Genomic DNA, 13199 nt, shown 5'->3' with positions numbered 1-13199 from the left:
GGTCTTACTGAGAGGTTGCCAAGCAACCGACATAGGTTAAGAACCTGTCTCTGCTAACTGTGTATTTTGCTCTAGCAGAGCCTGTTTTCTATTCAGAACCAATGTTTGGTGTTTTCTCAAAAGCCAAGCACAGAAAAGTCCTCAGTGTTAGCTGTTTCATGTCACTGTGCTCACAGCGCTCTCAGATGAAAACTGTTCATCTTTTGAATCAGCACCACGCTCGTCAATGTCACTTCTCCCTCACTGGCCATTCAAAATCAAAAAGGGGGCAGGACTTGTGTAGTATGGTGTGGTATATAATCTCCAGATCCAGAGCTGCTGCTAACACCAGGACACGATACCTTTCCACTGCTTTTGAAATTTTCATTTAAAATGTCCTTAACTGAAAGTAAGTATTAAGCTAGCAGAGGGATTGAAAACAGGAGAAGAAAGGGGATATGCCTTAAGACTACTTTTAAAACATAGCAACAGTAAGTGCTGATAAAAAAACGCTCTGAAATTATAGTTATGGGCGCTACCAGAGCTAAATATGCTCAAAGTGGACACATGCCCTTGAGGATGTCAACTCTATTGGGCAAAAGATAAAGATAAAGCATGAGATCCTGTTGACCACAACTAGGTTTTTACACTTAGTTTGTAATACAGACAAATCAAAGATGGATATTGTGCTTTGATATGAACTTTAAAGATGCTAGCTAACCAGCTTATGGTAAAACCCTGGGTTTGTCATGGGAATAAAAAAAACAAATCTGTAAAAAAGATACCAAACACGATGCTTCACCCCTAAGTCTGAGTATGGTGCAAGAAGGGAAAAATTATCATTCTACCTTCCATGTTTTTGGGAGGAGAGAATATCCTTGTGGATGTTCAGAAGTCAAACACATATAATTTGACTACATTTGATCAAATTCGGCCTTAAACTTCTTAGCCTCAACCTCATCAGTATCCCAATGTTTTGCCAGCAAATTGCAAAGTAGGTGCAATTGTGCAAGTAGGCACCTTCACCCAATAGAGTCCTTCAGTGTGGGCTTTTACAGTATCCAGTTAAACCTCAGAGGTGGTTACAGTGCCAACTGTTAAAGGTTATGCAGACAGTTCAATTGGACAAAAAAACTGTTTTGGGGGATGTTGTGTCTTACCTGCTTTCCTGCAATGTCTATCAAAATGGAATTAGTATTCCAGGGGTGCTAGTTTGGCTTAGCAGTTAAATCGTTCTCTGCAGAGGCTGTTGTCCTCCAAATGTCTGGCCCATGTTTGAATCTGGGTTCCAGGCCCTTTACCTCTCTCTTTCCAGTTTCCAACTCTATCCACTGACCTCTCTATAAATGAAGTCATAAAACCCCAAAAGTAAACCTAAAAGAAATACAAAATTGATCAGCTTTCCAATGTAATAAAAAGAAACACATTCAAGCCAAATACTGCACATTATTGTGTTCCACTTTTATTGTGAGTCCCAGTCCCCGCCACCCAAACACAGATCCCTGAGGGCAGTGACACCAGCCACCATGACGCACAACCAAACACTGAGCATTATTCACCATCAGCTTCTTAAACTCGCCTCCAGTGTTTGAATATGATTTTGCACTGACAACCTCCTTCATCACCTCCTTCATTTTAATCCTTAGTGAAACAGGCCGCTCACATTCATGTCAACATCGTGCGTTTTTGAACCTTTCTCTCTCCCCGTTTTCACAGAAAATCCAAGCCGTGATCACAGTGCTGGATTATGACAAGATTGGCAAAAACGACGCCATCGGGAAGATCTGGGTGGGAAGCAAGTCCACAGGGGCCGGCCTGAAACACTGGTCCGACATGCTCGCCAACCCCCGCCGCCCCATCGCCCAGTGGCATCCACTGCAGCCAGAAGAGGAGGTGGATGCCTCCCTCGCAGCCCTGAATGCCAAGAAGTAAACTCCCACCAGAAATCCCACTTCCACCTTACCTACCCATGCATTTCCCATCATTCTCCCCAGGTCCCACATAACAGTGTATATTCCAGAAGAACACCCCGACTGTACATCTGCTCCCTCCACCTCCTCCCTCCTCCTTCCCCTTTCTCTGCCACCTTTCAAAAGATCCATAGATACCATTCAACATGATGGGAAATATAGTTTAAAAAAAGCATCATGTTAAAAGAAATCATGTCATTGAAAAAAGAAGACAAGTCACAGGATGGACAGATACTCCGTTGATTTCCTTTAGATCTATTTTTGTATTGGGGTTGTGGTTCCATGAATAAGAATACAGAGTAGACAATGAAGAGTGCTAAATGGGGATCTGGTGATAGAGGGGATAACACAAACATTCACTCATGTTGTACTTCTCACCCTTTCCCTTTAGTGACACACTTTGCTTAGAATAGTGCTCAATAATAATAATAATAATAAAATGCTTTATACTGCCATATATGATAGAGAAATAACACAAGCAGGTCCATTCCTTAGGTGTATTTATTGTGCACCATGTTCCACACCTGCCAGTTAACATTCTAGATGATTCTGTTTGTTTGATGTACATTCCTAGAGTTGGGTAGCGAGTAGGGATAGGCACATATCCAGTTACCCACAAACACACTGCCTTTTTTCAATTCGTTGACCTTCCGCCCATCGTCTCAGGAAAACTGAGAGGAAACTGAAGCTCCATGCCTTTTTTTCTAAACGGGTTGTTATCATTCAAATATTCCAAGAAATGAGAAAATCGTTGGGTTCAAGATGCTTGAGCGCTTGTTTTTTTGGGGTGACTTAAGGCTCAGTTGATCCATGAAATGGTACGTCAGGGAACAGGGAGGGATGGATTTTCAGTTGAAGAAAAAGTGTATTTTTTTGACTGCGAGTGTCATCCGAAACGACAAAAAAGCGAGGAAAAATCAGAGCAGGTTCAACAGAGACTGATTCCACCCACCAATGACATGATATTTACAAGGTGTCGATTACTGCCTGCAGTCTACCACCTCCCCTCCCAACGCCTCTGATTCTGTATCTCACTTGTTCAGTGCTACTGCCATTAGTCATGGACTTGACACAAGGGTTTTACTTCAAAGAAAATCCCTATAACCGTCTTACAGTCATAAAGGAGACAAGCCTTCAAAGTAACAAAATAAGCAATTTTCAACTACCAGGGACGCCTTCCAGTTAAGCGGTGTTGTTCTCTTCATTTTTTCTTTCTCCTTACTTTTTCTATTTCTTCTTTTTTCCTTTTTATTTATTTTTACTTCCAACACTTTTATTCCTCAAGCACTTTAAACCCAAATGTTACATTCAAGTACCCTCAGAAACCAGAGCTTTAATTATTTATTTAAGAAATATCTGCTGGTTAAAATAAGAGCAAGGGTGTGCATTATGTTAGCATCTTTTTTGTTGCCGTTGCTTTTTCTGTATGTGTTTTTGATTGTTTGAATATTACGTTTCTCACTTGATTGCAAAGACACGGTCAGGAAGGAGGCACTGATCCATGTGTATTTTATACACAGCTTACCAAACTGTTGAATTTAATTGCACTACTGGGTATTAATTATTCTGTTCTGTGGTAATCTGACGCTGTTCTCTGATCTGTGTATGTTTTTTTCTTTTTATTGATCAAATGTTGTGAGATTGAATTTTTCTGTGGCACATGTAACATGCCCGACAGTTCTCCTCATTTCAGTGAAATCCTCTGATAAAGAAGAGACAGGTTCCAGTCCGATGCTGCTTCCTTTTCAATCAGTATTCTGTTGAAGAGAAATTCTGAGGATGAGCTCATGAAAAAAAAAACTTATCAGCTCTTACTAAATTGGTGAAAGCTTAATTCTAATTAAAATCCAGATATGCATCAGTGCCGAGTTGATAATTAATATCAGTGCTGCCCGTTGACTGTGTGCTGAGAAATGCAAAGTCAATGTAGACATTACCGCAGTTTTTTGGGGTAATTTTATGAATGTTGGCTCTTGTATCTTTCTCTGTTGGAAAATTGTATCTTTTTATTTTTGTAAAACCAACCTAGACCATGTTTTAGATTTCTGTTTTTCATCTCACATTACCTTTATTCTTCTGTTGAATGAAGCAGCACTAAAGAAAAAGGCAACATGGAAGCAATCAAGCAACCCATTGGTGTGTAGTTTTGCCTATATACATAGTTCATACACGTTGATACTGCATGTTTATACAAAAATACTGTACATAAGAGCATGTTTTAGAGACGAAGCAAAAATATCTCGTGTACGTAAATGGGTGTCATTTGTCATTTTAATAACACGACGGAGGGAAAAAAAGATGCACTGTATATTTTCTAAATGAAACAAATGTGTATTTATTTTCCATGAGGGTCATTGGAGAGAATGTCATACAAATATTAGAGTACTACTCCTAATAAGAACCTTTCCACGCCTGAAATTCTTAAGCAAGTGTGTCGTCCAGTACTGTGTGTGAGTTCATGTAGGATGAAAATGTAGCCGCATGCTTGCTATCTAATTCCTTGTGATCCAAATCTTTATTTTTCTGCCATTTTTTTTCTTACAGCACTTATCTGAAGGCCAATGTTTGACTTATTCCTGGATTTTATTACATTCCCAAAAGATATGTTTTGAGTTTTTAATCTTTGGGACGGTGGGAGGGGTCTCCAAGTCTATAAGGAAACAATTTTCTAACAACAGATTTGGCTGTCTGAAAAATTGCATTGAAATAGGTTGAATAATTCATCAATCCGTAGGTGGATTGTAGGAGTTGACATTAGTGCCAGTACTGATACAGAATCGAGTCCGTTGGACCATATCTTTGTATAAATGTATCTCCAGGGGCCAAAATATGAGTTGTCTCATTCCAGTGAACACGAACGACTTGGAATCCTTTCCTTTCTTTCTTCACATGGAACTTTATTTAATTTTTTTATTTTCCTCTTCTATTTAAATGACCTGAAACCCTTCACGGCTGTGTCTCTTTTACTGTGTTTATTATACAATACGTGTATGTGTATACAAGATAAATGAATAAGATAAATCTAAAGCCATAAAACTCAAGCACTAACTCTTTAGAGCTCAGCTGAGTAGCTAGAGTTTATTTATGAAGAAAAAAAAATCCAACATGTCTGCGGTTTCCTTGGCCAGTGTTTCTCTTTTACATTCGGTTCAGAGGTCTTTGTTCATCAAGAGGGCAAAATCCATTTTACTGTACATGTGAGCATTGAGAACAGTTGTGAGTTTAGTAGAGTGAGTGTGTCTTTTTCTACTTTCCGAGCTGTTGATGTCCTTGTTTCATAGAGGTAGCTGATTTTACAGTATTGTGATTAGTCATGTATATGCCTTGTTTTGATAGTATAAATAATAGATCTAATATCACACTAGGTTCTCAATAATACTGCTAAAATTATATACATATATACATATATAGATATACGAAAGTGTGTTCTATTCTTTGGGCTGAGTGCAATTAATGAACCAAACTAGGCCACTCTTCTTCAAGTTTCTCTTCTTCCAGTTTAGCAGCAGAATGTAAGAGTGACTACATGTACAATCAGTTACACACTGATGGTTATTTACTGCTCACGCTGATGGTTTTTGTTAGCCTGTTTAGCTTTGCTCTCAAGCAACAAAACAACATGGTTAGAGATCTGAAAGAACTACAGCTGAAAAAGAGGAACGTAAAATCGAGGCACCCAAGTTTTAGGCCTGAATCCCTCCCATAGAACTATGCATTGAGTTATGGTTTTAACAAATGAAAAACACATATTATGTCAAGCACATGATATAAATTTGAAACACATTTTTTCAAGTTACTTGAAATAAGTTTGTTCTTTCTCACGAGATGAGAAAACTAACACAACTCTTGTGTTTGTGCAGTAAATATAGCCAGAGCTAGGAGAATGCTAGCTTAGACTAGCTCAGCCTAGCTTAGCGAAAAGACTTGGAATAAAGGAAAAAGCTAGCCTGGCTCTTTCCAAAAGTAACAGAATCCATCCACCAACATTTTTACAGCTCAAACCAATCCCAGGTTTTTCATTTCTCAACTTCACGGTGACAAAAATACTCCAGGAAGTCACCGCTCTGAGATTAGGAACCATCTGTTACCTCCCTGAGGTTTAACACTTTAGTTGGTGTTCAGGCTGACTGAATAAGATATTTTGAGCTGTAGAGTTGCTGGGAGGTACCTTTTTAACTTTGGGTAGAGCCTGACAAGCTTTCTTCTCCGTTTCAAGTCTTTGTGGTAAGCTAAGCTCGGCTAGCTGACACCTAGCTAGTACCCAGCAGCTTAAAACTTATAGGACTAAGAAAAGGGGTATCAATCTTGTCTTGATAAGAAGGCAAATATGTCCTTAAACATTCCTTTCCTTTTCCTCTTCCTTTAGGTTTACCTCAGTTGCCAATTTTTTATAAAGTAAACTTTAAACTGCCATCTAATCCTCCTGGCAACAATCCTCAATGTGCCGTGTGAAGCCGCACATTGTCTAATGCAATATTATAGTTACTCACTGTCCCATAAATGCTACTGACTGTGACCAAATAATGCACTGAGAACAATTCATATACAAGATTTCAGTGCGTTTCAAGATATATACTGCCAGTACCCAATCACAGCTGCCTGCATTCGTCAACACTGTTTGAATCTGCAAAGCCAAAATAACAATTCACGCCGAGGCAAACAGAACGCATCAAGTGACTGATGAGGCAGCTGTGATTTCAGGTTAACTTATAGCACATTTAACAGATTTGTTTTTACTGTATTTTCTGTTACTGTTCGGGTCACCACAGTCACATGACCACCTGAGTTCTATGGGGGACCGAAACTGGGAGCTGTGTGTGGAAAAATAAATGCAGTGTAGGCCCTTTAGCAGACATGGTGCAAAAAAACACAGCACTAAAATTTAAATAGATACAATATACAGTACAGGTCTGCATGTTATGGGACACATTACTCATTCCTAAATGTACATCTATGTGTGTATGACCGTAATACTCAAACAATCTTAGTTTTACTTTGAAATATGGGGGTTTTCTGTTCTATGTAGATGTACAATACCTTATGCACAACTGCGCCTGAAACTACGTGCTGTTTCAGCTGTGCAGAGACCGTTTCAAAAGCACCAGTCTTCTTCTTCTTTTTCTCTTTTTTTTTTAAAAAGAACGCTGGGATTTAAAAAGGGAAATCATCCAAAACTTCAGTAAAACATTTTACCACCTTGTCAAAAAAATGTGTTGAGAAGCCTCTAGGCACCACTTTGAAACATGTTGTCTTGTCTCCTCTATTACTCGCTGTATTTCTTCTTTGTATTCTTGTGCATATGTGTAATCACTCCTTTTGTCCTTTACTTTTTGTGATGTACGCTGTTAATGTAGAATGTAGGTCTGTATTTGAACCAATGCCAGAATCACGTTTGCTTTTTGTTTTGCGTCTGTGTCCTGTTTAAATGTAACCAGCTATGTTCCATCAGTATCAAAAGGAAGCAGGCTCACTGATTCCTCCACTGAATCTGCTTCTGCTGAGCGTAAAGAATGCCGGCCTTCATGTTTACAACATGGACATACTGTATACTGCCAAACATGCAGGACCGTACCAAACTCCCCTCTTGAGCGCTTAGTCCTCCACCTCTCATCCCCGTGATGCAACTGTACTCTCAAGACTCTTTTTTCTTTTCATTTCCCCCACCTCTTTCTCTTCTTCTTCTTCATCATTTTAAAAGTGTGGGAGGACGGTCAGGTTGTGTCCTCTAGCTGTGTTTCTTCTTCGTGTCTAGTGTCGTGGTGCGCGTGTTCATGTCAGTACTTGTGCCTACTGTGGATCGCATGCTTTAGCCCTTGACTGGACACAAACGTTGCTCACAAACTCCTCTTGACCCTTATGTGGACAAACGTTGGGATCCTTATAAAGTTATCAAGGGAACCAAATAACTTATTACAAATTTATCATATGTGTTACCAGTTCTGTAAAAAAAAGACAAATAGGAAATAAAGGCCTTTTAATTACCATGGCTTGTTTGTGTTTCATTTGCTCAGCTGGCTCCAAATAACAGGAGCTAATAATCCATTAATTGCCACACAGAGACACATCATCACTCCTTTACAGTTTATTAAGCAAAGTGAGTAAACCTGTGTGTGTATGAAGCTATTATAAACTCATTACAAACAGTACAACACAAGATATTGCATAGTTCAATACATCTGCAGCACATACCTTACCCTGATTGTAGCTTTGAGTGTGATCAAAAAGAACACTGGTGTTGCCATGTTTGGACTCTAAACCATCACATTGGCTGTTTTCAAAACCGCCTACTATACTAGCAGTAGGTACTGATTTGGCCAAAATTCAGTATGTAGTAAGTAGTATGTGAACAAGAGCAAAATCTGCAGTATGCCAAAACTCCCCGGATGTCTACTGATTCTGGAAAATTTCACAGTATGCATCGGACCAGTCTGCCTTGCGTACTGTTTCCCACAATGCACAGCGCTCTGCTTTTTCTTTTTTTTCTTCTTATTTTGACGAGGGGAACTCAGTTTTTAGGTGCTGTGGAAATTATTTAATTCCATATAAGCCACTTCCTAACTTTTTAAATCCTAAGTGAATGCTAAAGAAGCAGTTTTGCAATCAGCTTGGCTGTTTTTTACTTCTGCATTCCGAAACCGGAAATTCAGTGACGTCTGGCCCAGCATACTGCAACACAGATCGAACAGAGTAGTCATATTACATACTAAATTCAAACGCAGTATGTAGTAGGCAGTACCTACTGTCTACTACATTAGTAGGTAGTATTTAGCAGGCCGTTTCGAAAACAGCCAGTGTAAAAGAAATACAGCGAACACTGTGGACAATACAGCTGTTAAGTGAAAGAAGGCAGGTACTGAAGTCATTTACATCTTAGACACACCATTTATCTGTTGCAGCAACACTACAGCTAAAGGAATTTTCGCTGTCTGCTACTTCAAATATGATAAGATATATAAAAACAGGCTTTGCCTCTAGGGGATGGTTTTATCTGTTGTGGATTAGATTGACTGAATTAATGATTTTTTAAAATACATTTTTGTGTCTGGTTTGAATAATGTGCCCTGCTAAAAACAAACTCATAAGACACCCTTTATTCAGCAAAAAAATAAACCCTATATGCCAAAGATTACACACAAAATGTTACACAGATAAATCATCTTCTGTGCTCTTCAGACAAATGTGGCCAAGTAGAAAATTATAAAGTTGCCTTGACCTCCTTAAAAAACCTCAACAAGGTAGCGGCCTTGTGCAGAGAGTTTCTTATACGTTGACCAAAGAGTCATTTGAAGATATATTTCTCTTAAATGTAATACTGTGCAGCTGCAGCCTCTTAAAGGGCAAGAACAGAAAGCTGATAAGTGCAATGAAGTTAGGATTTATTGCTGTCCTATCAGATTGCATGTGTACCTAATGAACTGCCTATCTAGTGTTTCTGGTCCATAATTAAAATAAAGTTATTCACTTTAACATTATTATACTAATAACACCACCAAGTTCATCTTCAGGTAATCTACACCTCATGTAATGAAAAGTGCCAGCAACAGTTTATTTCATAAAACATTTGAGTAAGTTAATAAGATCACACAATATTGTGCAGGATAAAATGTCAGCAGTGATTTTACAGCACATCTGTTAGTGGGGGATTCGTGTTTTCATCGCCTCACAGAAAGACGGCAAGAAAAGTTATCTGTGTATGACTTGGAAATTAAGTACACAAGGTATAAAGATTAAAACTAAGAAATGCATAAATAAATAAATAAATCTCTTTAACAAAAAGATATCACAGGAAATTTCTTCCAAACACAAACACACACACACACACACATACATAGACGGCCTCCTCTGTGTTGCCGCTCAGGTGATCCGAAGCTGAGCCGCTGATAAAGTCTCCATGAAGTGCTTACTGAAGAAAAACTGAAGAGTGGCTCAAACAAAAACAGAGAACTGAAGAACCAAAATCTGGCAAACACTAAAATATTTTACATTCTGCTAGTGATGCTGGAGTGCAGCACCTTCTACTCTGTACAGAGTGTGTATGACTCAGCTCTGCCTTTTAGGTCGAACATATGGTCCACTTCAAACACAAAATACACCCGGGACATCATTATATGTTAGATGAACCCAAATATGATAGAAAAAAAAAGATAGAGGTTTGACTGAAATATCACCAAAAATCTAACCACTTGGAAATGGTTGGCAGCTTTGCTGTTATGCAATATGTTAGACTTTCTCCCGGGGCACTGACTCTTGGACTGCAGACCAAAGTCAGAAATATTCATGTTTTTCTCCTGACTTGGTTCATAAGTTCACAGAATTGAAATTTTAGAAGCATGACCAGGCACAGCCGAGTGAAAAACCTGAGATATTTCTTATATGTATCAAAGCGTAAAACTTGTAGTTAAGAAATCAGTGCATCTTAAAGCACTTAGGATGAATGCTCGTTCTTACTCTGATGCCTGTTTGGTTCTTAATTGGGTTAATATTTGCTTGACATATTTCAAGCCAAAAAACATGACGTAACACATTTGCAAAAATAATAATGACATACATTTCTACTTTATTTTTGCATAACTACGAGCATATAAAGATATTTTCTGCAGTGCATGATGTTGCAACAAATGTGAAGTCTAAGTGCGAAGTGTAGGTGTAATATTGGAAACAATACCTTCATGCAAACCTCTACATTTGTCAAACTGGGCCTTTCTCAAACAGTATAAATGGTCCCCTGTGAAATACTTCATGATGCAACATACTTGTAACTAACCAAGTTCAAACTGTTGTGAGTCTGCAGCACTCAGGGCAGATATTTGACTGAAACTTCAGAACACATCTCTTGGATATTCACAAGTCCCAACAGGCCCAGGGCAGCTCATCACCATAACTCATATGACAGTAGTCATGTTATGGGTAATTAAGCTGCCATGTCAGTGTTAGAGCGTCCACAAACACAGAGCAGGAGCTTCAGACATCTTTTCATTTGGACAGTTTGCTGATGACCCGAATGAGAGCCCCGTTCTCATCCTTTAGCCTCTGGTTGTCTGACTTGAGCTCTGTTAAGATCTGGGACAGCAGAGGGAAAATAAATTAAATTAGAAAATGATATCATCACAGTTTCACACACAAAGAAATGTATGTTAAATGGATTGTGGATAATGTGAAGTTTGTAGCTGCAGGTGGCACAATGACACAATTCACCAGGGTTACCTTCGAGATGGAAAACTACCTTCTATCACAACATTAAAAAAAAACAGTGCTATCGGTTTGTTCTGTGAAGTTTGAGGCCAAGCAATGACATGCTTCACAGTACTTCATCATGCAAGTGAGGAGTGACTTTGACGGTATATGGCCTTCATGTGAAATGTGAAACAGAAAAAAAACAGATTGGGAGAAAACTGAGAGAGGGTCAACTTCCAAGATCTAGGTCATGTCTCTGATGAGGAGCAATGACTAAAAATATCCAGCCTCTTTGCCAAAGTATTTCCCCTCTACGAGAGACAAACAATAACCCTCTGCTGCAGGCTAGCTGTGACACATTACCCCAAACTGGTGAGTGAGCAAAGGAGCAAATGAGGACCAACGTTATTATAACCTAAGGCAAATCACAGGTTTCGATACACTTTTTATTTTCTGTCTCTATTTAGTGTTCACATGGACAAAAAATCAAAGAAATCCCAGCAGTGAAAGCCTGTTAGCATACATATGTTAGCATTAAGGCTAGAAACAGAGGGAGACAGCTCGCCTGGCTCTGTTAACACTAGAAGAGCCAGAATTCTATTTCTACTAGAAAGGCCACGATAGGTCATTTTGACTGCCAGATTCCAAATTGTATTATCTGTTATGATAGATACCCAATATATAGAATGATGTGTTTATTGTTTAAGGATATAAGTTATATTTATATATAGGATGAAACTTTCCTTGTCGAGTCCCTTTTATCCGCTTCTTATTCAGATAGATCGCCGGTCTGCAATGTCAAATTCCTTGAACAACTGTCAGGCTTCCTCAGCAGTCATCTCTCTCTTTGAGCTTCTTTTTGCCATAATTGCCAAAATAGAGTTGTCTAATTTTCTCAGTTTCATTTCTAAACTTTTTAAAGTTGCCCTGGACACTAAGTCACGCCCAGTCTCTTAGTTTTATAGAGACAATGATAATGGCCAAGCAACCAAGAGGCATATGCCCAGCATGAAAATGTATCAATCTAATTGTAGCAGTCATTATGACTGCCTGGGCCAAAGTAGGTCAAACTAGTCATATAATTGTTGCCTTTTGTGCAATTTGCAGAAATGACATTTCAAATATGTAATCACACAACTTAAGGAATAATCAGGAACTGGCAGCACTGTAATCTCTAATTCAACAAAGTTACATGACATATAAATGTGAAAGCAGTCAACATGACCCCCATGGTCGTTCTAGTGTTAAAGAGCACAAATTCTGTCTACCAGCACCTCTAAACTTAGAAGTGAACACAATACATCTTCCATGTTTAATTCATACTTAAACCAAAATGTAACAAAGATGTTGTCACAGTTAACAAGATTTTATGTGCTGTAGCAGGGTTATTTTCTTGAGCGGGTGCCATGACTTCCTGCTTTGTCAGCACCTTGACGTTTCAAGATGTTTATTAGTGAGCTTAAGTATACCTTTTGCTTTAACGTGGAGCCAGAGCCAATGGTGGAGCCAGGGGGTGGCCAGGGGTGGCCATGGCCACCTCTGAAAACTTATTGGTCACCCCTGTGGCCACCCTGAAATTCTTAAACATGATTGGCTATTTGCCATGTCAGAGGCATTACTTATGTTGAAATCAGCTATTGTGTTGTTGTGTTTCAACAAACTGCAGGGACAGTAGTTTCTTTGCATTTGAATATTATTTTTGTTGATGCTTTGACTTTGGACAATCATCTTAATTTTGAGTCCTTAAAGAGTTCAGTTCAGCAGATTTAAATGTTGATACTCTGTTGAGTTACATTTTTAATGTTAACGTTAGAAATCCACAAAAATGTAATATTTTTAAAATTATTTTATAAAAGAAGTTAAAGTAGATGTGATTATTGGAGGTGACCCTCTTAGGTTTGGGGTAAGCCCCTAATGTTTTCCACGCCTGGCCAACCCTTCAACAGTCAGTGCCCCAGTTTGGCCACCCAAGTCAAAACTGTCTGGCTCCATCACTGGCCAGAGACACTTTTTTTTACACCCTATGTCTTGTATATACTAGCTGAGCTTATTTATGTGTGGCGTTGATTCATATTT

At 38.8% G+C, this 13199-nt stretch overlaps 2 protein-coding genes across 5 annotated transcripts in view; one reads left to right on the top strand and one right to left on the bottom strand.

The window, feature by feature from the left end:
• Window positions 1–7935, top strand: part of LOC117821354 (synaptotagmin-2-like) — an 83050-nt gene extending 75115 nt beyond the window's left edge. Inside the window, exon 10 of the mRNA XM_034695557.1 lies at window positions 1696–7935. Coding sequence (XP_034551448.1) covers window positions 1696–1911 — 216 coding nt within the window. The 3' untranslated portion in view covers window positions 1912–7935. The remainder of the gene's footprint in view (window positions 1–1695) is intronic.
• Window positions 7936–8015: 80 nt separating this feature from the next.
• LOC117821355 (protein phosphatase 1 regulatory subunit 12B-like) overlaps window positions 8016–13199 on the bottom strand; it is a 29452-nt gene continuing 24268 nt past the window's right edge. For 3 of the 4 annotated variants that reach the window (XR_004632954.1, XM_034695559.1, XM_034695558.1), the window contains one exon: window positions 8016–11009. Coding sequence is in view for 1 of the 4 variants with exons in the window: in XM_034695558.1 (XP_034551449.1) it covers window positions 10923–11009 (87 nt within the window). In the remaining 3 variants the exon portion in view is untranslated. The remainder of the gene's footprint in view (window positions 11010–13199) is intronic. The other variant, XM_034695560.1, reaches the window with a different exon arrangement.

The sequence above is a fragment of the Notolabrus celidotus genome, chromosome 11 (assembly GCF_009762535.1).
Source record: "Notolabrus celidotus isolate fNotCel1 chromosome 11, fNotCel1.pri, whole genome shotgun sequence".
NCBI lineage: Eukaryota > Metazoa > Chordata > Actinopteri > Labriformes > Labridae > Notolabrus > Notolabrus celidotus.
The sequence above is the reverse complement of the archived record's forward strand: the minus strand, read 5'-3'. Positions and strand labels throughout refer to the sequence as shown.